Here is a 23,920-nt window from a genome sequence, read left to right as displayed (position 1 = left end):
TGACGAGGCTGCTGGATTCTCTGCAGGCCGGATGAGGCTGCCCCCCTGATATTGTGGGCAGGTCTGTGGCATGGGGCAGGCAGGTTGCTGGCTCGAGAAGGGGTCTCAGCGATGTGGGGCAGGAGAACATTCAGGATATCTCTGGGTATGGGGCCCTCTGAGTCTGTTGTATATCCCAGGAGTCTGGCTTCTCTCAGGGGTGGACAGCCTCAGGATAAGGATGAGATCATGAACCTGGCGAGGAGGGTGAAGGGAGGATACCAGCTGTCTGATCCTACCTCAAGGGAGGTCTTTCCATTGGCATCTGGGTTTGCCCCCCCCCCCATGCTGCTCCTGTGCTCCTTTGGGGGCCTGCGAGAAGAGGCCACAATCACCCCAGATTCCTCTCTGGAGTTACACCAGGGGTAGCATTTGGCCCAGTGTCTGTGATTTGGGAATGGGAGCCAGGAGGGCTTGCCTGGCATGGATGGATGTGTGTGCATATCGGCCGGAGCCCTGGTCCAGTGCCCTCGCCACTGCGGTGCGTAACCGACCCTCTGCACCCACCCTAGATCCTGGGGATGGGAGCCCTGCTGCTGGTGGATCCCCTAGGAAAAGGTGCATTATCACAGCAGCCACTCCCACGCCCCCAACTATGGCTGCGCAGCTGATGAAGTGGTGTGGGGTGACTTTCTCTGCAGACTGTTGGCCTGGGGTGCGCCTGCTCCCCCACCCAACCCCTTGCTCCTGTAGTGAGCTGGGGATCAGTGCGCGGCTGGCACGCGAGCCATTCCAGGCTGGGTCTGACTCAGGTTCTGGGAATTGGGCCACAAGAGACTTACTGGCAGGAACCAGGCAGTGCTGTTATCCATAGGCAGCCCCATGGGTTGGTGCGCCTGGCGGGGGAGGTAAGGCTGCGGGGCAGAGGGAGCTTTCACTAAAGCAGAGGGTTGGGTGTCAGGAGAGTCAGGTTCCATGCGCAGCTCTGCCATTGACTCGCTGGGCGATCTTGGGCGAGTCACTCCTGTCTCTGAGCCTCAGTTTCCCTACTTGCAGAGCACGGGCCGTCTGGCTGACCGGGCTCCCTGCAGGGTTAGCGGCTGGGCTTGTTAATGTTTGAGTGGCAGGTGCCAGAGCAGGACTCATTGCTGTCATCCTGGGGGTGTGTGGCCATAGCAGGAGAGTGGGAGATTTGCCTAGTTAGAGGAGTAAACTAGGAAGCACATTAAGACTTTGCTCATGTTTTGTGCCGTGGCCGGGAGAAAAACTGGATGCAGATGAACCCTGCCAGGTTTCCTTAGTGGCCTGTCGGGGTGGGAGGCGGGGAGCATACGGCTGCTGGGCTGAGCAGCGGTGGGTTGTCTTGACCTTGTGGGTGGTGATTCTGGATTGCGCCCCTCTTCTCCATGTGATGAGTGTCCCAGGGTTGACTGGGCTCTTCTCCTGTTGCTGGCCTTATGGGGACAGCGATCTTTGTAAAACCCCTTCTCCCAGTGCGGAGCTGTCTGAGCATCGCAAATGAAGGCTCTGACTGAGATCAGGGCCCCGTCGCACCAGGCGCTGGGCATACAGAGTTGGAGTCCTTGCCCTCATGAGCTCACCATCTAAACAGACCAGCCAAAGGGAAACAGACTTGCCCAAGGGTCACCCAGTAAGTCTGTGGCAAAGCAAGGTTTCCTGGGCCCCAGTCCAGTGCTCTGTCCTCTGGACAGGACTGCCTGTTGCTCCACTGGCCTACAGCTGCCTCTCATCCATTGTTTGGCAGGTCTCAGCATGGGCTCTCTTGGGAGGAAAGGCTAGCCATTGGTCATGTCCCTGAGCTAACAGGCAGTGGTGCAGTACGTACTCCTCTTCCCCTGTGGGGTGGCCTTCAGGGGGCTGGGGGGTCCCCAGAGGAGAAGGAGCTCCAAGGCAGAGCTGTACCGTGAAGGGGTGTGGGGGCGGGGAAAGAGTGGCAGGGTGCCCGGCATCAGGACTGTGCTGATCTCTGGACTGTCATGCGCACCGCCCCGCTACCCCCCGCCCCGGAGCAGCAGAAGTGAGGAAGAGGAAGTCTCACCCCCGCGAGATGTGCCTGCTTTATCGTCACAGCCTCTGAGCAAGCAGCACCGGCCCTCCTGTAGATTCACCCTGAGCCGGACGGCACGGGAGAGCCAGGGGTGGGGAGAGGAGGGAGTGGGGGGCGACTGTGCCAGCGGTCTGGGGCAGACACATACATGGTGCCTGAGAGGGGGACACACAGATGGAGGGAGATGCCTGGGTGCCCTAGCAAAGGGACGCAGGGGGCCACTGCTGTCAGCTGGCAGGGAAGTTACCATGCCCCACATCTCCACGCGGGGCCATGGTGGAGCAGGCAGGGCCCAGACTGGCTCCTGATTGTAGATGGACCCGGGAGCTGCCTGTGCCAGCTGACCCAGGGCAGAGGAGCAAACGGGTGTTGGACTCAATGCAGCCCCTTCGCTCTTGCTGTCTGAGAGGCGGTAGCCGGGCCACAAGCCATTCAGAGCTGTCACCGGGGCTGGCAGGGCGGACATCAGTGCCACCAGGGGCCAGCCAAAGCAGGGAAGCTGCGGCACACCACCTTCCTGCCACATTGCTAATGATTCCTGTGCCGGGGCATGGCCGGGGGCTTGGGATGCCATGAAGCGGAGTGGCGATGCCCAGGGGGGATGATGAGCTCACCGGGGGCCGGGCCGTATTTCTGGGCATTCGCGACTTGCTCGCACTTATATTCCCCTTGACTGGAGGAGCAGCAATTGCTTTGTCTCCGAGTTCGGTTATTTATAGAGCCGCGTCCCCGATTCCGTTGCTGAGTCAGTTGGATCACTTCTCTCTGCACCTGGGGCGTGCTGGGGCCAGGTCACTGGCAGGCTGGGTTTGAGGAACTGTTCGAAGAGGCCCGCTCCTCCCCGGACGCCAAAGCAGCCGGGGGGGTTTGGAGGAGTGCACCATGGAGGGTGCTGGGATCCTGTGACCATCTAGCCACTGGTGTCACAGCTAGAGCTCCTGGGGAAAACCTGGCCCTTTAGGTGCCTCAGCGAGCATTGGGCCCTTTGGAAAATCAGTCCCTGGTTGTGGTGCTGCAGAACCCTTGGAAATGAGGCCCGAGGACTCTGATTGTGGGGAGGGGCCAAGTGCTGTATTTTAAAGCCTGTTAACATTGAAACGCACAGGCAGCAGACGGAGCTTAGGAGCGCCGGGCATGTATTATTGTAGGCCCTGCCTAAGTGGTTAGCTGGTGTGTTTGCTTTCGGGTTGGTGTGGGGGGAGTGGTGCATTTTGAATCGGGAGGGCGTCCTTCAGCCAATCTGGAGGGAGGGCAAATTCTGGGCCTGGATTCCTTGCGATTCTCTCTCACGCTGGGAGCTGGGCTAGGCTGGACTTTCTGCCATAGCAACACGCCTCTAAAATGCTCTCCCCTGCCAGGCCCCCCTGGTGGCTAGGACCCCCTAATATATGGGCAAGCCCCCCATGGGGAATGGGAGTGAGGGGCTGCATCTCCCTCCTGTCATTCCCAGACCTTCTCACACCTGGTAGTCCCTCCCCGCCGACTGCTTCTTTATGTCATCGCACCAGGGGCGTCATATGTAGACACAGCACCCTAGTCTCTGATCACTGAGACCAGCACCAGAACTCCCCTTCATACCAATGAGGGAGAAGATCAGGACCCGGCTGGAAACATACAACCCAGTGGAGTTGCTATTCTGTATATTATGGTACTTCTAGAGGCCCCGTTGTGCTAGGCTCTGTACATACCATTCCTGCCTCAAGGAGTTTGGCAATCTAACCAGGCCAGCCCAAGGATGGGCGGGAGGAGAAACAGAGGCACAGACAGAGGAAATGTCTGGCCCAAGTTAGTGGCAGAGACGAGTGCTAATCCCACCTGCCCTCTGGTCTTTGTCCATGGCACAGTGAGGATGTACCAAACCCCCAGCCGGCTGGCCCTGGGGCGGCTGGCTTTCGCTGCTGCTGTTACCCTCGATAGTGAGCTAGATGGTAAAGCTGGTGCCTGCCAGGGCTACGATTGCGCCTTCGCTTGTGGCGAAGAAGCTCTGCCAGCCGCCAGCCCTGCAGGACTGAGCCCCCTGGCTGGGTGTGCTCCCCTCCTTAGAGCCGTCCTGCTAATGGGAGCCCCTGCCTTGGGGACGAGAGAGCAGAGAGAATCCGGCTGCCGCTCCGATCGCGCTGCAGAATCACGCCGACAGAGTCCGCATATTGCCGAGGGAGGAGCTTGTCTGCTTTCTGAGCGTGGCCCCGTTGTAAAACAAGCCCGGGGAGCAGGCCCTCCCCTCCTGGAGCATGGGTGCCACGCACCCCAACCTCCGCTGTCGTCTGCTCCCAGATAGCAGCGTCAAACGGGGCAGGCTGTATGGAAATGCAGTGGCTGCCATCTTGGCCAGCACGGAGGTTTGAACTGGACACCTCCAGAGCTAGCTGCAGAAGAGGCGCTAGCTGGTCCCGAGCTGCTGCTGTGCCATTCTTGTATCTGTGGAGTGGCACAGCGGGGCACCTGTAATATTCACTGACCAGTAGCATGTGGGCCACAGAGCAGGGGGCGGGGGCTGTCCTGTTTGGCCTCTTCCTCTACTGTGCCCCCCTCCACCCAAGAGGACTGGATGTGAGATGAGCCCTCTGCAGGTGACTGATGTTGCATTGCTCAATCGTTACATAGATGGGCTGTTTGAGCTTGTTTGGGCCGAGCAGGGAGAAGGCGAGGGCTTCTCGGGCATGTTCCGAGGTGGTGGAATGTTCCGACCAGCTGGCATGGCGTGTTTTTCTCTCTGCCACACGCAATGCCCCAGGGAGCTTCATTCCAAACAGCTTCCTCCCCAGACAACCCAAATACCTAGAATACCTACCGTGAAGGGAGCAGCAGGAGCTGAGGCGATGTGATGATCTGCTCCGTGTGCACAGAAGCTGTCTGCAAGAAGGGAATTGGCAGTGTCCTTTGGTACTCTGCACAGAGCCTCCTGCCACGAGGAAACAAGAGTGCCAGGCCCAAGTCCTGGCCCCCGCCCCGCAGCAGAAGGCAGCGTGTGCTCAGACGTGGAGAGGGGCTGCTGAGCAGGGAGGGCTGCTCAGCAAACATGTGGGGGTGCAGTTGACAGGGGGTGGGGCTTTTGGCTGAGCGCAGACAGCTGGGAGGGCTGGGCTTGGGGCCAGTTTCTGCCTGGGAAGGGAACTGGATTGGGGCGCAGAGGCTGTACGCTGTCGGGTTCGGAATCGTGAATCTGTGCATTTGAAAGGCCAGGTGCATCGTCATAAATAACAGCCTTTTCCATCCACTCATCTTCAAGCCCCTCACAGAGGAGGCAGACATCCACCTTATTGATGGGGAAACTGAGGCAGGGAGGTGCTCAACCCATTTGCCCAAACTCACCAGGGAGGCAGGGTTAAAACCTGGGTCTCTGTTATGCTCAGGTGCATCCCCACCAGTCATAACAGTTTCTCAGCCCGCCATCATCTTGGCAAATCCCAAAGGGATGCGGCTTCCTTGCCACTGTCGATCTCTGGCAAGGTGATTGCAGATGCTAGTTATGTCTGTAATGTTCCTGGGGTCTCCTGCAGGGGACCCCCTTTGACGGCGGTGGGGAATTGGTGCTGGTGCCGAGTAGGGTGATCAGTCGTCCTGGGTCGTAGCCTAGCCGCTGGGCACGGGGTAGCTCAGGCCTCCTGGATGAGGGCTGGGCCAGTGAGAAGCTGGGGCGTCAGGGGTTCAGGCGAGGGGTGATCCTGTTGCTGGGTTGTCAAGTAAACGGGAAGTCACAGCCTCGCCTCCCGACAACACAACAGGCCTAATGTCTCATCTCCCTGGGCTGCTTCCTGCCAGCGTCCAGTTGGGTTGCTCCGTGGCCATTGGGACCTGGTTCCCCGTCTGTGCTCCGAATGGCTCCCCCTGCCCTCCCTCTCTGGATCTCTCAGGCTCGGGGGGCTGCGGCTGGCCTGTCCTCCAAGCTGGCTAAGGAGCGTCCTCACCCACTGCAGCTGGTCGTGGGCTCCGTGGGTGGCTCGGCTCCCTGCAAGGGACGTCTGGCTCCTTCCCTGCTCTGCCTCCAGCTGGGCTGGGAGCCCCAGATCTTATCCTTCCTGCCCTGTTCCTGCAGGAAATGGGGGAAGGGACACGGCTAACTGGGTCCAACTGGGTCCAACAGGGTGCCGGAATGAGGCCACCCCGCCTCGGCGCAACGTCCATCGCGGGCAGTTGTGTTGCACCACCGAAGCTTTTGGCACCCACGTGATTGCCAGCACAGTGGCGTTCCTTGGGGCGCACGCTTTGGGGTTCGTTGGTCTTCCATCTCCAGAAAGCTGCCCAAACCGAACCAAAGCTGATGGAGGTGGCTTCGCATGTCCTCATTCCTGATCTCTTCCTGCCACGTGATCTGGAGCTGTTGACGGAGACGACGAGCACCACGCCTGTGCACCTCCACTTTCCTCCGCGCCCGCCTCGTGCCTCCGCACGGCAGAGCTGGTGTAACCCTGGTTCCAGGGATCTGCAGCTTCACGGCAAGCTTGAGGTCATGATGGCCCTGCAGCGGCTGCGGAAGGGCCCTAAACGCAGCAGCATGTGCCACTGCCCACGATGTCTTGTTGGCCGATCTCTTTGGGCAAGCGGCAGCATGTATTGGTCTGGTTATTAACCCAGAGAAAACGAAATCCCTGGCTGTTACCGTCCAACAGCCTCCAGCTCAGTATTAACCCATCCGGACGGGACATGGACCGAGCGGCTGCTGTCAGATATTTGGGCAACATCCCAGAGCATGCTGGAGAGTGCTCAAACCATGGCTCTTGGGCCAGCATCTTGTCAACTAGGTCTCAATGCATCCCTTTGTGTCACGCACAGTCAACCTGTGGAACTCCTTGCCTGAGGAGGCTGTGAAGGCTAGGGCTATAACAGCGTTTAAAAGAGAACTAGATAAATTCATGGAGGTTAAGTCCTTTCATGGCAATTAGCCAGGGTGGGTAAGGAATGGTGTCCCTAGCCTCTGTTTGTCAGAGGGTGGAGATGGATGGCAGGAGAGAGATCACTTGATCATTACCTGTTAGGTTCACTCCCTCTGAGGCACCTGGCATTGGCCGCTGTCGGTAGGCAGGATACTGGGCTGGATGGACCTTTGATCTGACCCGGTCTGGCTGTTCTTCTGTTCTTATGCCCTTCATTGCCTTGGAATCCCAATGGGGGGTTGGGGAGATAATTTCTCGGTGTCTGCAGCTGGTGCAGCTGGCTGCATTGCTCCTGGAGGCCTGCTCTGCCTGCAGAGGGTAGTGGGCTGGGATCTGCACAAAGGCCTCGGGGCGTAGGGCCCCCAGCTGCCATTGAATTTTGGTGGGATTTGGATGCTGACGTCCCTTCGGCGCCTTTGAAAATCGCAGCCAAGGTTCTAGTCCCTCCTGTGGCCCTGATCCTCTCTGTAAAGGGGACGTGGAGTGAGGTCCTGGCCCTCTCTGTAAAGTGGGAGGCAATGTCTCTGCCCTGCCTGCCCGGGGCTTACCGGGCGGATATTTGCACAGGCTCTGAGGGGGTGGGCGAGGCACCACTGCGCAGTGAGCAGGGATCGGAATAATCCACAGGTAGGGAATTGGGTTCAGAACCATCCAGGGGAGCTGGCTCGTTGGGGAAAGGGCTCTGGTTTGCAAGCTGGCCCATGTGGAACAGGACCAGGAGCCCAACAGAGTAGCCTCAGGCCTCCCTCTCCAGAGGGGGATCATTTTGGCCTCGGAGGCAAGCTACGAGCTCTGTAAGCCCGTGATCATCCCCCAGCCTGTCCATCTCCTATATAACCACCTTTCCCAGGGCATCTGAGCACCTCTCGAGCTCCCCCAGGAGGCTGAGCAGTGCTGGTCTCACCATTTGATGCAGGAGAAACAGACGCCGAGGCCCGCCTGGATTGTTCAAGGTATCTCGGTGTTGCAATGCCTAACTGATTTAGGAGCTCAGGTCCCATTTTCAGAAGGGATTTATGCACCCATGAGCCAAACACCCATTGAAACTTGAGGGGATTTAGGCTCCCAAGTGCCTGAATCCCATTTGAAAATGAAACTCGGGCTCCTAAATCAGTTAGGTGTTGGGGCACTGAACACAGTAACACCTCCCCGCCTAGAAAACAGTCTAGGTGACTTGCCCAAGGTTGCCCAGGAAGCCTGTGGCAGAGGAGAGAGCTGATTGCTGGTTTCCCATGTCCCGAGCTAGTGCCCTAACTGCCGGGCAGTCCTTTCGCTTGGCGGATGAATGCTCAGGGAGTTAACTCTCTGGCCGTCCTCTCCAGCCGCGTGGAATGCAGCCAGCCCAGCCATTGTGTTGCTTGCTACATGCGCTGGGTATCACAGGGCTTTGCTCTATAGCCCACGACACTGATCCCTAATACTCTTTCGTCCGGAGGGTTTAGCTGAGTGGTGTTATCCCTTCTCCCCTAGCCCCTTATGGCTGTAATCCTCTCTCCGTGAGTGGGAGACGCTTTATCTGAGAGCCCGGCTGGGGTGGCCCCTGCTGCCTCTTGATGAGCCATCTGCTCCGCCTGCGTTCCCAGCCAGCTGAATGTGGGGGGCCTGGAGGACCCCGAGGGGGGAATGTGGACTGTTCCCCGGGGCCACCAGAGAGGTGGCGGTGCAGCCTTTGCCCTGGCGTGGGGAGCACTAGAATGTCTGCACGGGTCTTGCAAGGAGAAGACGCCCTCAGACAGGCGGGCTGCTGCTCCTCTTGCTTTGCAGAGCTGACCCTGGCAGCTACCCGTTCCCTTAGCCTAAAGCCGCGCTGAACTGAAAGGAGGGGGTGGTTAGCCGTCCAGGCCCCAGGCCTGCGTGTCTTGCTTACCGGGGTGCTGCAGAGGCAGCCAGGCCAGCACTGCTTCAGAGGGAGTGGAAGAGGAAGTCGCCAGCCTGATGGTGGAGTTGCTCTATCCCTCCTTAGCAGCGGGGCCGGCAGGACTGCAAGCTTGGCCTGGCCGCCCTTTCGTCATGACGGAGGTGGCCAGGCCAAGGGAAGGGGCTGCAATGTGATGCCCTCCCACCTCCATCTCCAGTCTGGAGCCAAAGGGCGGAGGGGGAACTGAGCCCCCTGTTCCCCCCCATTGCAGCCCTGATGAGTTCGGGGGGGGGGGCATAGCCTGTTGGGAGCCCTTAGGGGCCTTACGAGTGGAAACATGATGGCAGATCCTCCACTGGTGCCATCGGGCGGCCTTGGTGCCTGGCCGAGTTGCACGTCAGCTGAGGATCTCGCTGTTGTGTGGGTAGGGCAGGATGGCCTCAGGGCTTCGGCACGGATGGGAGTGTGTGTGTGTGGGGGGGGGAGCAGTGAGGTGAGTCTGTATGACCCCCACTGGGAGAGAGCCAGCTGCGTCATGGTGCCCAGGGCCGCCCAGAGGATTCAGGGGGCTTGGGTCAAAGCGGGGGAGCTGCGGAGCTTGTACTCACCCGGCAGCGGTCCAGGTCTTCGGCAGCATTTCGGTGGCGGGGGCCCTCCAGTCTCTCTGCATCTTCGGCAGCACTGAAGGGCCCTCCACTGTTGAAATGCTGCCGAAGACCCAGAGCGACTGAAGGGCCCCCTGCTGCTGAAATGCTGGCCGAAGACCCAGACCGCCACCAGGCCAGGGCCTGTGGGGCCCGAGGCCTAGGGCAAATTGCCCCACTTGTCCTCCCCCAGCGGCCCTGATGGTGCCAGATAGTTCAGCTCGCCCCCAAACAGGGACATCTGCAGTACCTTGACCGACAGCTACCCCCTCCCCTGGAGCTGTTAGCTGCCAGCTTCGGGGGTGCCTCCTCTGATCTCCGAAAGGACAGCAGATGCCCCATGCAGAAGCTGCCCCATGATGAGAGTTAATGGGACCTGGGATTTCCTGTATTAGACGAGCATACAGGCCCAGCTCCAGTGAGTGTCTTTGCTTTTTTCTTCCAGCTTTGAACAGCTGGTGGGATCAATACCTCTCCTCCGGCCTATTGTCTGGGGGGAGGGCATTGTTGGCCTATAAATCCTCCTTCCCTCCCTTTTCTCCCTGGTTGTGTGTGTGTGTGTGCACGTGTATCCAGCTCAGCTCATCTGTTCCGTGTTGGGCCTCCTTAGAATAAAGCGAGACAGGGACGGTTGGGGGGATTGGGTGAAGATCTCCAAAGAGGTCTATAGACTATAATGAGACTTTCCATTGTACAAACGCACGGCCAGCAGCAGGCGGCGGGACGAAGTTCTGCGCTGACGCAAAATCTTCAAAAGCCTTGATAAAATAAGCAACTTCCTGCAGAGCAAAGCAGTTTTCTAGCCTGGCTGGGTGACCTTGGGAAGGCCAGGCTTCTGACAGGCACAGAGATCAAGGGCTCCCACTCTGGCAAAAATGCATTCAGGGTAAGACGTACATGGGGCCAGGATCGTGCATGGGATTTGCCAGCTGGAAAGATCATCCCTGGGCTATACAAGTTGGAAGGGCTGTGCATGCAGTATGCATGTTGCAAAGATCATGCGTGGAATGTATCCCGGGCTGGGTATGATCCTTGCGTTTGTCTGCACATGAGTAATTGTTGCATGACTTGCATCACCCGTACCTGATACTTGTGCTTCTGCCTCTCTGGGAGGCTGCTGTCTGGGCTGAGCACGATGCCTGTTCCCCACCCCACCCCCCTATTCTGCACACTCCCCCAGCTCTGGCACCGGCTGCACAAAAACGAAAGAGAAAATGTACTCCCCATGGTCTCCTCAGTTTGTTGCTGGTTTCCCTGGTGACTGCCTGGAAACTGACCAGCACAAGGGCTACAAGAAAAGCTGGACCCCTTCCTTCATCTAGCATGAAAGAATTGTCTCCCCCACCCCCCCAAGCCTCCAGGGCTTTGCGGCTTCAGGCTACAACTGGTCTTGAGGTGTGAGTGTAGTGGAGCAGCATGGACTGGCAAAAACACCCTTGCCACGGGCTGTTAGCTTGCCAGGCAGACCACTGCCGTAGTCAATTTTGTGCCCCTCGCTCCAGCTCTTGAAGGAGATGTGCAGATCTCAGCGTCTTCATGCTGGGTCTTACGTATGGAGCTGCCAGTTCTTGCGATTTGATCATGAGTCTGGTGATTTGGGGGAGGGAGCTCCGTGCTTGTAATTCCCCAGCTCCTGGACTCATGTGATTACACGAGAGCCTCCCCTTTCGCTTAAAAAATGAACAAGTAGGTTTCTAGGGCTTGTTTACACGGCCATGTCTACACTACAGTCAGTTCAGCACTGCGGCTATGCCTCTGCAGGGCCGTAGTGTAAACGCTTCCTGCATTGATGGAAGAGCTGTTTACATCAGTGTGGGTAATCCCACTTCCCCAAGCAGCGGTAGCTAGGGCCACGGACCAATTCTTCCATCAACCTAGCCACATCTACACCTTGGGTTAACTCATCTTAGTGACAGCGCCTCGAGGTGTGAATTTTTCACACTGAGCTAACTTGCTCTACGTTTCAAGTGTGGACCAGGCCACATAATTAGTTGCAGCAAACTGGGGTATGAATTTACCCCGCACTCGCCTGCCATGGTCTAACTGTCCATGTGGACCCTCCTGACGTGCATTAACAGTCGTTAATGTGCTTTGATCTAGTCCTCTTTGAAACGGGACTAATCAGAGCACATTAACCAGCTATTAATGTGCATCAGCTGGATTTACACGGTTGGTCAGTCCACCGTAGGCTAGTGCAAGGTAGATTCACGCTCCAGTTTGCTGTGAATTGATGGGTCGTGTAGACCTATTAGCGTAACCTATGGGTCAGTGTGTGTTACTGGTCCCCCCCAAGTGCCTGATCTGCAGAGAATCTGAGTCTCTTACAGCCCAAGCTAGGGGGTGCTAGCACTTTAGGTTAAGCTGTAGGAGCTCTGGCTTTTAGCCCTGCATGGTGGTTGCTGAGAGAGCTTGAAAATGTGAGCCCTAAAGGCCTGAAAGGCAGAAGGTGGACAAAAGGAACCTAAAATGTATCGGATTTGCCTTAAAAACAGGAGACTTTTTTTAATCTCATGATTTTGGGGGGCTGGGGCCTGACTCATGATTTTTAATGCTTGGGCTTTGCAGTGCAGAATACATACAGCTCCTCGAGGGCGCTAGGCTTGCCGCAGTCGCCTCCCTGCTGCAGAGGGTTGAGCACTCTGAGTGGAGAAGGAGAGCCCAGAGGTTGGCATCATGATGAGTATTTATTGTTTGTATCACTGCTGCGCCTTGGAACCCAGGACCCTGCAGAACAAACAGAACAATTCCATGTGATCTAGTGCCCGGGCAGTCCAGCCCTGCAGTGGGTTTTCGGGACAAGATGGCATGGATGTGACCAGGGGTGGCTCCAGGCACCAACGCACCAAGCTGGTCGCTGTGAGGGCAGCAGTCAGGCTGCCTTCGGCAGCATGCCTGCAGGAGGTCCACCCGTCCCGCGGCTTTGGCAGCAATTCGGCAGCAGGTGCACCGAAGGTGCGGGACCAGCGGACCTCCCGCAGGCATGCTGCTGAATCCACATTACCAGCGGTTCTTCCGCAGGCATGCTGCTGAATCTGCATTACCAGCAGACCTCCCGTAGGTGTGCTGCCGAATCTGCGTTACCAGCGGACCTCCCGCAGGCGTGCTGCTGAATCCGCGTTACCAGTGGACCTTCCGCAGGCATGCCGCCGAATCCATGTTACCAGCGGACCTCCCGCAGGCAAGCCGCCGAAAGCCGCCTGCCTGCCGTGCTTGAGGTGGCAAAATACATAGAGCCACCCCTGGATGTGACTGTCTCTGGGAAGGAGGTCCCAGGCATAGGGGACTAATAGGGCCGAGAGTAGAGGAAGGACAAGTAGGGAGCATTTGGCTGAGCTGTTTGGGCAGAGGAGAGGGCAGCGAGGGACCCCTGGATTTCTTCCAAGAGGGGCCACCAGATATGGAGTATGGGGGTTGGGTTTTGTACAGAGCATTGTAGCCCTAGGCCCTGCAAGGTACCAGGGCCCTGGCCAGCATCCAGAGAACCTCATCACTAGGGCCCTACCAAACCTGCCTTTGGCTCGGGACCCCCACGGTGACAACACTGTGAAATTTCAGATGGAAATAGCTGAAATAATGAAACTGACGATTTTTAAAATTCCATGACTGTGAAATTGACCAAAACGGACCGTGAATTTGCTAGGGCCCTACTCCTCACTCACAATGCTTTAACCCCGGTCCCTAGTCCTGGATGCTCTTCTGCAGAGGAACCTCCTTTCCCCTGTCAGCAGCACCGTGCAGATGCCCCCTGTCCATCGGCCAGGAGACCTACTCACCCCCTCCGTGCTGCCTTCCCCATCCTGCTCCTCCTGCAGTTGCATGCGCCCATTGCAGTCAGGCTGAGGCCTTCGCCTGCCAAAGCCCTGCGGATAAAGGTCTCTCTGTGCTCTGAGCATGGAGCTTCTCCGGGTCCTGGCAGCCAGTGAGAGAGACGGGAATCCGAGCGTTCTCCCCCCTGAGCGGAAGTTGGGGGGTTGCTGTCTATGGACTCACTGGGTCTGTGAATGCAGCGAGGGAAGGGAACAAATGGGCGTCCTGAGGCTCTGCTGTGCCTGTTTAATCACAGGCCGCAGGGAGCTGGGCTCGCCTCCTGGATGATGTGCTAGGTACCAGCAGACATGTGTGCGTATGTGCCTAGGCACAGGCAAACACGTGTACAGGCACGAGTGTGTGTGTGTATGCACGCAAGAGTACGCGCCCATGCGTGTGCACCCACGTTTCTATATGTGCACAAGTGTACACATACTACATGCATACTCGTGTGTGTGGGCCTGCCCGTCACGTGCACAAATACACACGTACTTGCGTGCAACATGGTGTTGTTTGAGACTATCTCACATGATCGTCTCAGAAATAAACGAGGGGAACTTAGCCTAAATGAACCTACTATAAGTTGCGTGCACAACTGGTTGGAAAATCGTACTGGGAGAGTAGTTCTCAGTGGGTCACGGTCAAGCTCGAGGGGCATATTGGAGGGGTTTCTCCTGAGTCTGGTTCTATTCAGTATCTTCATAAATGATTTGAATACTGGCTTACGAGAGCAAACACATAAAGTTTGCGGATGATACCAAGCTGGGAGGGGGATGCACGCGCTTTGGAGGACAGGATTAGAATTCAAAATGAGCCTGACAAACTGGAGAAATGGACTGAAATAAAGAGGATGCAATCCAGTAAGGACAAATGCAGAGTCCTGCAGGAATGATCAGTGGCACAGATACACAATGGGAAGTGACTGCCTTGGAAGTGCCAGAAAGGATCTGAGGTTACAGCGGACCGCAAATGAAATATGAGTCAATAGTGTAATATTGTTTCCAAAAAAGCAAACACCATCCCAGGGCATATTAGCAGGAGCGTCGTAAGCAAGCCACGGGCAGGAATTCTTCCATTCTCCTCTGCACTGATGAGGCCTCAGCTGGGGTCGTTGTATCCAGGTGTGGGCACCGCACTTGGGGAAAGAGGTGGACACTTTGGAGGAAGTCCAGAGGAGACCAACAAAAATGATTAAAGGCCTAGAAAATACGACTTACTAGAAAAGACTGAAACAGACTGTGCACTGGAAAAGAGAAGACTGAGGGGGGACGTGAGAGTGATTTTCAAGTACGCAGAAGATTGTTCTAAAGAGAAGATTTATAAATTGTTCCGCTTAACCTCCCAGGACAGAACAGAAGCAATGGGCTTAAACTACAGCAAGGGAGATTTAGGTTGGACATTAGGAAAAACTTCCGAACTGTCCGGGTGGTGAAGCACTGGAATAAATTGCCTAGGGCTGTTGTGGAATCTCCATCGTTGGAGGTTTTTAAGAGCAGGTTAGACAAACTCCTGTCAGGGGTGGTCTAGATAATACTGGGTCCTGCCTCAGTGAATAGGACTGGACTAGATGGCCTCTGGAAGTCCCTTCCAGTCCTATGTTTCTCTGATTCTATGCACACGCACACTTTGGTATGAGCGCATGTGTTCGCACGTGTGAACATGTGTACACACACATGTGCATGTGCACACAGATGAAGGTTCATGCCCGAGGTAGACTCCATTCCTAGAGCTCTTCTGGGGGGGGCGGGGGCTGCACCCAGAGTCCATTCCAGGTGGGCACAGAGATCCAGTTCCGGTTCTTCCCCGGGGATAGACAGCCTAATAGAAAGGGTTGCTTTTCTGACCCTAGTCTGCGCTCCCTGCTGGACACACGCATGGGGAAATCCTGGCCTGAATGCATATGCTTTCCTCAGATGGCTGCCAGGCACGACTCCCCTGCGTGTGCTGTACCAGGAGCACTCAGATTGCCGCTAACTCCCTAGCTGGGAATGCTTGGCAGCTTGTGTGTGGGCTGGGCGGCTGGTACAACTCGGTTTGATTCTCACATCCTCAGGATAGGGAGGGTCTGCAGTGCACGGGGATCTTCCCATCGTGGGAGAGGGGGCCTGGCGGGTGGCAGGTCTCCTGCAATCATCAGGGCATCTGTGGTCCTGCTCTGTTCAGATTACTTGGGAGAGTAACACAGAGCAAGAGTTTAGTCCCACTAGGACCCAGGTCAGGGCCTGTGTTGTGCCTCCACAGGCTGGGGTCCTGCTCTCGTTCATTAGCTAACTGGGGCAGGGTGAGGGGCGGGAGACAGCTGCAGCAGCTGTTGATTCTTTGCTGGTAACAGAAAGTCTCCTCTTGGCTTTGGACCAGGCTGTATAGGGTGCTTGTCTGGGGCCGGTTCTGGGCTGGGCTCCGTTGACCCAGGAGACATAACAGCGGCATCTGACCCTGCAAAGTTAACCACCCCCCCGCGCCGTTCCCCAACGCTCCCTCTTCCTGGAGCTGCAGACTCCTCCCCCACTCAGGACTAGGCTCCAACACCAACTGGTGTCATATCAGCCACCAGATGGTGACGACTTCTAGTCACTAGTGAGCCAGGCCGGGTGCGAACCTGCGGCCTCTGACAAACCCTGCGACTCCCTGCCAAAGTCCCCCTGACCTACTTCCTGGCTTTTCATTATAATGCTAAAATCTCCTCCTCCATGGGGAATGGCCTTGCCTGCTTCTCTCCGGAGAGGAGCAGCACCCTTGCGGGGCAGGGTTGTCCTCCTGCCAGAGGTGCCCTGCCAGGGCCATGCCCAGTCGGCTCTGGGGTAAGAGGAAGCTGCCGGGTCCCAGGCTGAGAGCAGGAAATCCCCCTGCCAAGGGAAGAGGCCATGCGTTGGGGACTGGAAAGAGAGTTTTCTGGATGAGCAAATACCAGGCCATGGATCTGCCTGCCTCAGCTTTTTCTCTGTCTAGCTAGCTAATCCCAAGTGTGCACATCTCTCTGTCGATCCCCATGCACCATAGCTTCCCCCAGCCCCGCCTACCCTGTGTGGCTCCCCCCACCCCCACCCCCACCCCCTCCAGCAGCCTGCAGCTCCCAGGGGCGCTGGGTCTCACAGTGGTGGGCGCCGCGCTTTCCCCACCCCTCTCGTCTCTCACGCTCTCCGCAGGCTGTCGCAGGAGAAACGAAGCGTGAAAACTCTTCCCCACGAAGCCCGGGACGGTGCTAATTAATCTACCAGCGTGGCCTTCTGCCTGCCACCGTCCGGGCCTCCCCAGCACATACGTCACCTGCAAAGCCTGGGGATGACATGCCTGCTCGGTGTGTCCCCCACCATCCTTCTAGCTCCGCTCAGGCTGCGTGGGGTCCCCTCCAGGAGGAGGGATCCACCCCGTAACCTGACCCCCAGATCTAATTTCAAGGGAAGGTCCAATTTCCAGTTCCTCCATCTCTTCCTCCTGTCTGTCAGCATCTTCCGCTTGACTCCATTCCAGCTTGGCTCCTCCACGGCTCCTGCCCGCTCCCATGCCACCCATCCACGCACAACCCTGGGCAGTGACCTCCTCTGGGTGCCATGGGTGAGAACCGGTCAGCTTGCCGGGGAGACAGGACCCCAAGTCAAACATGCTGGGGGTTGTAGTAATTCAGGGATAGCCGCTCGAAACTGACCCACTGGGTGGGTGCTCCCTGGCACCTTAATCTCAAAGAGAGCCTTGGCATGGGTACCCTACGCTGGGTGTCACTTAGGAGCCTTTTAGCTCAGGCTGGCTTGGGCAATGTTCTGGGTATCTTTGCACCATGAATGTGGAGGACACTTGTTAGGAAAGTTCTCCACGCAGCCAGGCTGCATCAGGAGACACACAGACAGAGAGTGCCTTGCCCAGGGAACTTGGGGTGCGCCACCCAGCAGGGTCCTGGCCTAACGCTGGGTTCTAGTCCCACCTCTATCGCTGACCAGCTCAGCCGCTTTGGAGAAATCACTTCCCCTCTGTCTTGTCCGTTTAGAGTGTCAGCGCTCCTCCAGGGCAGCTTTTTACTTGGAGGATAGGTCTTCACTGCAAAACTAAGGTGGGTTCGGAACTTGGCTTCGCTAACTTGGACTAAAATAGCAGTGTAGACCCAGCAACCTGGGTTAGCTACTCAGTGGGGATCTGATCTGTGTGTGCGTACAGCTCCTAGCATGGTGGGGATCTGATCTCTGTGTGTGTACAGCTCCTAGCACAGTGGGGATCTGATCTGTGTGTGCATACAGCTCCTAGCATAGTGGGGATCTGATCTCTGTGTGTGTATAGCTCCTAGCACAGTGGGGATCTGATCTCAGTGTGCATACAGCTAGCATGGTGGGGATCTGATCTGTGTGTGCATACAGCTCCTAGCACGGTGCGGATCTGATCTGTGTGTTCGTACAGCTCCTAGCACGGTAGGGATCTGAGCTGTGTGTGCGTACAGCTCCTAGCACGGTAGGGATCTGAGCTGTGTGTGCGTACAGCTCCTAGCACGGTGGGGATCTGAGCTCAGTGTGTGTGTACAGCTCCAGGCATGGTGGGCATCTGGTCTCCATCAGGGTCTGTAGGTGCTACTGTAAGTTAAGTAATAATTTTTTTAGTTCATCGGCCACTTGCCAAGGTGACGCTTGCGAAAGGGCCTCTGCCTTCCAAGCTGGCACCGTTGCCAGAGTCAGCGAGGGCCGACCCGGCCGTGGGTGCTGCTGGCATCCGGGAATGGACTTGAAGCTGGCAGGAGAATGGCAGAGGCAATGCCAAGGCAGCTAATGGAAATCTTTCAGGCTTTATTAGCCCTGAGTGGTGCCAGAGGAGGAGATGGGGGCTGGGAATTACTAGGAGCCCGGAGGAGGAGATAAACGTTTGCTTCGGAGCCGTTCCAGCCAACCCCTCTACTCCAGGTCTTCTCCACAGAACGGGATCAGGGCCCATAGGCAAGCTGGGGTGGGACATGCAGGTGGGATTCCCACCTGCCCTATATGACGGTTCCCTCCAGGGCCAGGTGCTGTGGAGACGGAAGATTGGGGGCAGATTGGGGGTGGATTTAGCCCCTTGGTCCTTAATGGAGGGACTCGGTACACATCCCCTACCCTGCAGCCAGGTGCTTGGACCCCCCGACACTGGTAGATTTGCCTGGACAGGTGAGTGGAGGCTTGATTTCTACCTGCTCAGGCTAGTGGGTCACTGGAGCGCCAGGCTGTGTGTGCTAAAGCGGATGAGGGGTTCCATCTGCACGAGGGCATGGTCCTCTCTGGTCTCCCCTCAGCTGTTTGCTCCCCTACCTGGGGGGACCCAAAGCTTGCTCCGATGGACGCCAGGCGAGGCCCCTGCTGTGGGTGAAGGAGCCTGGGCCCTTGCTTGGCGAAGGCGGGGCCTGCGAGTGAAAAGCCAGGGGAGTACGGCAGCTCTGCGCGGCCCCACATTGCAACCTGATCTGCCTGCTGGCATTGCCTACAAACACCCAGCTGCCCCCTCACCAGCCAATCAGCCGCTGCCCTGGCCTGTCGCGCACCGCGGGCACACAGGTGCCCTGTGTGCTCATTCATACGCACCACCACCCCTGGGTGGCCTGGGGCTGGCAGGCTCCCGGTGCCGGGGGCAGGAGGAGACAGGCAGCCATGTGCCCCCAGGGACCCAGCAGGAGGAGCACCCCCGTTACTGCCGGGCAATCCCATTCCCATTGTAATTACAGCCGTGGGTCCGGTGGCTTTCCGGGAGGAGAATACCTTGTCATTTATTCATGATTACACGGGTTCTTGGTAACCGGAGCCTCGGAGCATGCGAAGGGCAGCTCGCAGCGGGGAGCTCGGTCGCTGTGAATGCAGCTGAGCCCCAGGGCTTTGAGTCCGGCGCATTCTGGGCACCCTAGCAGCATGTGGGTTGCGCTGAGACAGGGTGGTCCGGTGGGGAGGAACCAGGACACGTTGGTTCTATTCCAGGCCCTTGCCTTGGGCAAGTCATTTCAGCCCAGGTCCGCCAATGTATCCAGGCGTCTAACTCCCCTTCATTTCCAGGGTATCAATGGGCGTTGGGAGCCTGAATACCTTTGAGGACCCAGGCCGTCTCTCGGTGGCACTGTTCCCCCTCCCACCCTTTGTCGCCTTTGTGCATTAGATTGTAAGCTCCTGGCAGCAGAGACTACGGGGCCTGGCTCTCAGCGGGGCCCTGCAGGTGCTCTGGCAATGGACACACTCGTCAGAGATCCTCACAGAACCCCGTCCTTATGGGCGGGGCGCTGAGAAGTGGGGGGATCAGCCTGAGGCCACACAGGGATTCGGGAGCTAACCCCACAGCCAGTGTCTTAAGCCCAAGGCCTAGCTGCCCACTAGGTTGCCCCGGTGGCACTTCGGGCCTTGTAACTGGGGGGAGCCCTTCACCTCTGCAGGGCGATGAGGCACTGGGGCCATGGCACACCCCAGCTTGGGAGTAGGGGCCACAGGCTTAGCTGCTGTAGGGCTGTATGGGAAGAGGGAGCCATCCCCTCGCCTGCCAGTGGGGGTGCTGGGTCCTCTCTCCTCCCCGGCTCCCCCCTCGCCGGAGGCACCCCTAACGCCCCCCCTCTCGGCTCCCTGCAGGTGTTCAGCACCTATTCCAACGAGGACTACGACCGCCGGAACGAGGATGTGGACCCCATGGCTGCCTCGGCCGAGTATGAGCTGGAGAAGCGGGTGGAGAGGTTAGACCTCTTCCCGGTGGAGCTGGAGAAAGGTGAGGAAGAAAGAGGCTGGCACTGCCTGGGCAGCGGGGGCTCTCCCTGCTGGCACTGGGGAGGCTAAGGGCTGGATACTCAGTGACCCTGTCCCTGGGCTTGGGGCTAGGCTGCGGGGAGAGGTCGAGGGGGCCCAGGGTGTCCCATGAGTGCAGAGAATAGCCGCAATGCCGGGCGTGGGGAGCGAGTAGGTGGGGAGCCCTTCCACCGGCCGGGTCTGGGGGTGGGGGGAGGCGCCTGCGCAGGGCAAGTCTCAGGGCTGTTTCTGACCCAGTTCAGGCCGGAGCCGCATTGAAAGGGCCTGGGTGTGAGCCTCCCGCCTCTGCATCTGACCTGGGGCACACCCGGGCCTCTGCTTCCCGTATGCTTGTACACTCATCCCACATACACTTGCACACTCATCCCCCTACATGCACACTTGTCCCCCTATCCTCACACACCCAGGCACTTGCATATCATCCCTCACACACTCATCTCCCACATGCACACTCATATACACACTCCCCCATAGACTCGCACACTCATACACACACTTCCCCAGGCACTCACACACAAACACTCCCCCACGCAGCTGTACACTTACACACACACTCCACCCTGAACTTGAACACTCACTCACACTCACACTGTCCTGTGCACTTGCACACTCATCCACACACTCCACCCTGTACTCGCACATTCATCCACACACTTGCACACTCATCTATCCAACTACTTACTGATTCATCTCCTGCACAGTTGCACGCACAGCCTCACTCACTCATCCCACATACACTCAGACCCATCCCGTTGTGCACACGTGCACACTCAGCCTCCCTGCACTCTCCCCCTCATCCCCACCCCCTCGCCCCTCCCACGCACACAAAGCTGCTCACTCAATCACAGTTCTCACGTGTTCACCTCACACACTTGTTCCCTTCATGCACCCAAAGTATTCAGGGACTCAGAGGCAGCCTCCATCTCATCCTCGTGCACACTCATTCCTCTCTCAAACACACACAGACCCCAACACACCAATTCACACACATTCTTGCACACCAGTTCACACCCACCCTTACATGCACATGGCTGCGTGCACACACAGAGTTCACACATACACACCTCCTTGCACACTAATTTAGACACAAACATCTGTACACACAAATACAGATACCCCCCTGTGCTGCACACCAATCTGCACATGTACCTCTTCACACATACCTGCATGCATTCATACACTCTGGTTCACACACATAGCCTGCACCCCACTCATGCACACATTCCACCTCCCAGTTCACACACATACCCTGCATACACACACACACACGCATAGCCTGCACACTCATTCATACACGCACCCCAGTTAACACACATACCCTGCACACTCACTCATACACACACACCACTGCATACGCACACAGCAGTTCACACACATACCCTGCATACACACACGCATAGCCTGCACACTCACTCATACATGCACCCCAGTTAACACACATACCCTGCACACTCACTCATACACACACACCACTGCATACACACACAGCAGTTCACACACATATCCTGCACACACACACACACACACACACACACACACACACACACACACACACACACACACAGAGCCTGCACATTCACACACACACACACCCAGTTCACACATATACTGTGCACACCCACTCACTGCGTGTAAGTGAATGCACTAGTGAAAGGCTCTCCTCTCTGCCCCTGTGGGATGCTCTGTGAAGCAGGCCAGGATAGCTCTGAGATGGCGTCTGCCCAGGAGGCAGCAGCTGGCATGAACGCAAACAGGATGCTGTGGTGCTTCCAACGGGAGAGAGAGAGCACATTGGCAAGCCTGTGTGTGGTGCGTCGGTGCCTCCCCCTCTCAGCACTGAGCACGCCCTGGAAGGGATCGACGGGGAAGAGGGTTCGAGGTTGGGGTCGGACTCATGTGTGGAAGATCCTGGGAGGAAGACAAGCTGGAGGGGGCTTGACTAAGAGATGAGGCTCCTAGGGGGATTAGTCCACAGCAATGGGCGCATGGGGGAACCAAGCAGCTGGAGGAAATGCTACCACCCCTGGCTGGGAGACCTGTGTCATTGGGCTGCAGGCGCTCAGAGGGTCAGGTTAGCAGGGGTGGAGAATGTTTGAAGCACTAGTCGGTAGCTAAGATCCGTGCCACAAGGGGCACTAACCCACATGTTTCTGGACATAAGCCGATCCCCTGGGGGTTGGGGATTTGCATCATGGCAAGGCACAGGGGACAGGAAATCTCGCCTCGCTCTGAAGCATGAGGCGCTGGTTGCTAATGGAGGCTGGATACTGGGTTGGATGGGTCAGTGTTTGGGTCCTGTCGGGCTACGAAAGGGAATGTTGTGACGTGTCTTACGGTAGAACCCAGAGGCCCCAAGTGAGATCAGGGCCCCACTGTGCAGGGCCCTGTACACCCAGAGTGAGAGACAGACCCTGCCTCCAAAAACCTACAATCTAAAGAGACAAAGGGTGGGCCTAGAGACCTGGCAAAGGCCAGGGGGAATAGAGCCCAGCTTCCCCAACTCAGCCCTATGAGCCTGCCCTGCTGGGCTTGGGTTCTAAGCCGGTATTTCAGGAGGTGAGAAACCAGGCTAGCTGGCTCCAAACTCTGATCTTGCAGGGAAGCCAGGCTATGGGGCTTTGATGTGCCAGCGGGCGTGATCTGGCACTGCCCGTCCTGGGCGCTCTTTTTCACACCGACTCGTTCCTTTGCTTTCCTCTCTCTCACACAGTCATTCACCCTCCCACGCATGCTACCTCCCGTAATTTAGCTGCCATCTGTCCTTGCCTCTCACTGTAACAAACACTGTTCTTCTCTCTTGCTACTTCCTCGCTTTCCTCCTGCCCCCGGGGACAGTCCTGGCAAGCGCCAGAGCCCTCTGTGCCAGGCCCCTTTGCCCATCCCGCAGCGGGTGCATCCCTGCTGCCCCAGTGCTCGCCAGCCCCAGTTCACCGGGCGTGGTTGTTGGGTTGACCAAAGAGAGGGGAAAGCGCCGACCTGGCTCGGAGGCCCCCAGCGGCGGCTCACGCGACCCCGTGAGGACCCCGGCTCTCTCTCTCTTGCAGACTCCGAGGGACTGGGCATCAGTATTATCGGGATGGGCGCCGGAGCGGACATGGGCCTGGAGAAGCTCGGTATCTTTGTCAAGACAGTGACCGAGGGGGGAGCGGCTCACCGGGACGGCAGGTAAGCCAGGGGACGTCAGCGACTCTCAGGCCAGAAGGGAGCACTGCAAACCCACAGAAGCTGGCGGCAGGTCTAGGAACCGAATCCAGATCTCATGAGTCTCAAAACCAGAGTCTTAATCCCCAAACTGAGCATCCTACTGTAATGCTCAGCTCCAGAATACACAGACCCCCGCCCCCTCCAGCACACACGCTGTACTATCAGTCTGGTTGTTCCCTTCACTCCCAGCAGGGGGTGCTGTAGGGAGCAGGGCAGGAGCACTAGCTGTGGGGGGTGGAGCTCTCAGCTACTCCAGTCCTCGCCTCTCCCAGCAGGGGGCGCTTGTAGGGAGGAGGGCAGGAGCGCTGGCTGTGGGGAGATCTCCCAGCTACTCCAGTCCTCGCCTCTCCCAGCAGGGGGCGCTGTAGGGAGGAGGGCAGGAGCACTGGCTGTGGGGGGATCTTCCGGCTATGATCAGTCCCAGGCTCTCCCTTTTGGAATTATTGAAATTTTGGCTGCAGACAGTACTTTGTGTATTTTGTAACTGACCCTAATGGCGTGGTTGGAAGCTTGTGTATATTGCACACCAGTCTGCTGGTGTGGTTTGTGTGTGTGTGTGTGCGAAGGGGTGGGCTGGCTATCGTTGTATCTATCGGCTTTGTGTTGCTCTTTATTTAGCTTTGTGGTGTGTGTACACGTGCTGCTTTTTGCATTGTGTGCTAGTTGTGTTAGTGTGTATGAAGCAGTGTGTGTGCGTGACAGTAGTTGTGTGTGTGTGCATTTGTGCGTTGCAAATGAGTTGCTCACAAAGCCCTGTTGTG

The 23,920-nt window shown here is 57.4% G+C and overlaps 1 protein-coding gene across 1 annotated transcript in view; it reads left to right on the top strand.

Annotated features, from left to right (window-relative positions):
• PPP1R9B (protein phosphatase 1 regulatory subunit 9B) overlaps positions 1-23,920 on the top strand; it is an 80,847-nt gene that overhangs the window by 2,516 nt on the left and 54,411 nt on the right. Inside the window, exons 2-3 of the mRNA XM_030541713.1 lie at positions 19,785-19,917; positions 23,000-23,120. Coding sequence (XP_030397573.1) covers positions 19,785-19,917; positions 23,000-23,120 — 254 coding nt within the window. The remainder of the gene's footprint in view (positions 1-19,784; positions 19,918-22,999; positions 23,121-23,920) is intronic.

Source organism: Gopherus evgoodei, chromosome 23 (genome assembly GCF_007399415.2).
Source record: "Gopherus evgoodei ecotype Sinaloan lineage chromosome 23, rGopEvg1_v1.p, whole genome shotgun sequence".
In the NCBI taxonomy this organism is placed as follows: Eukaryota; Metazoa; Chordata; order Testudines; family Testudinidae; genus Gopherus; species Gopherus evgoodei.
This window is presented reverse-complemented; position numbering and strand designations above follow the sequence as displayed.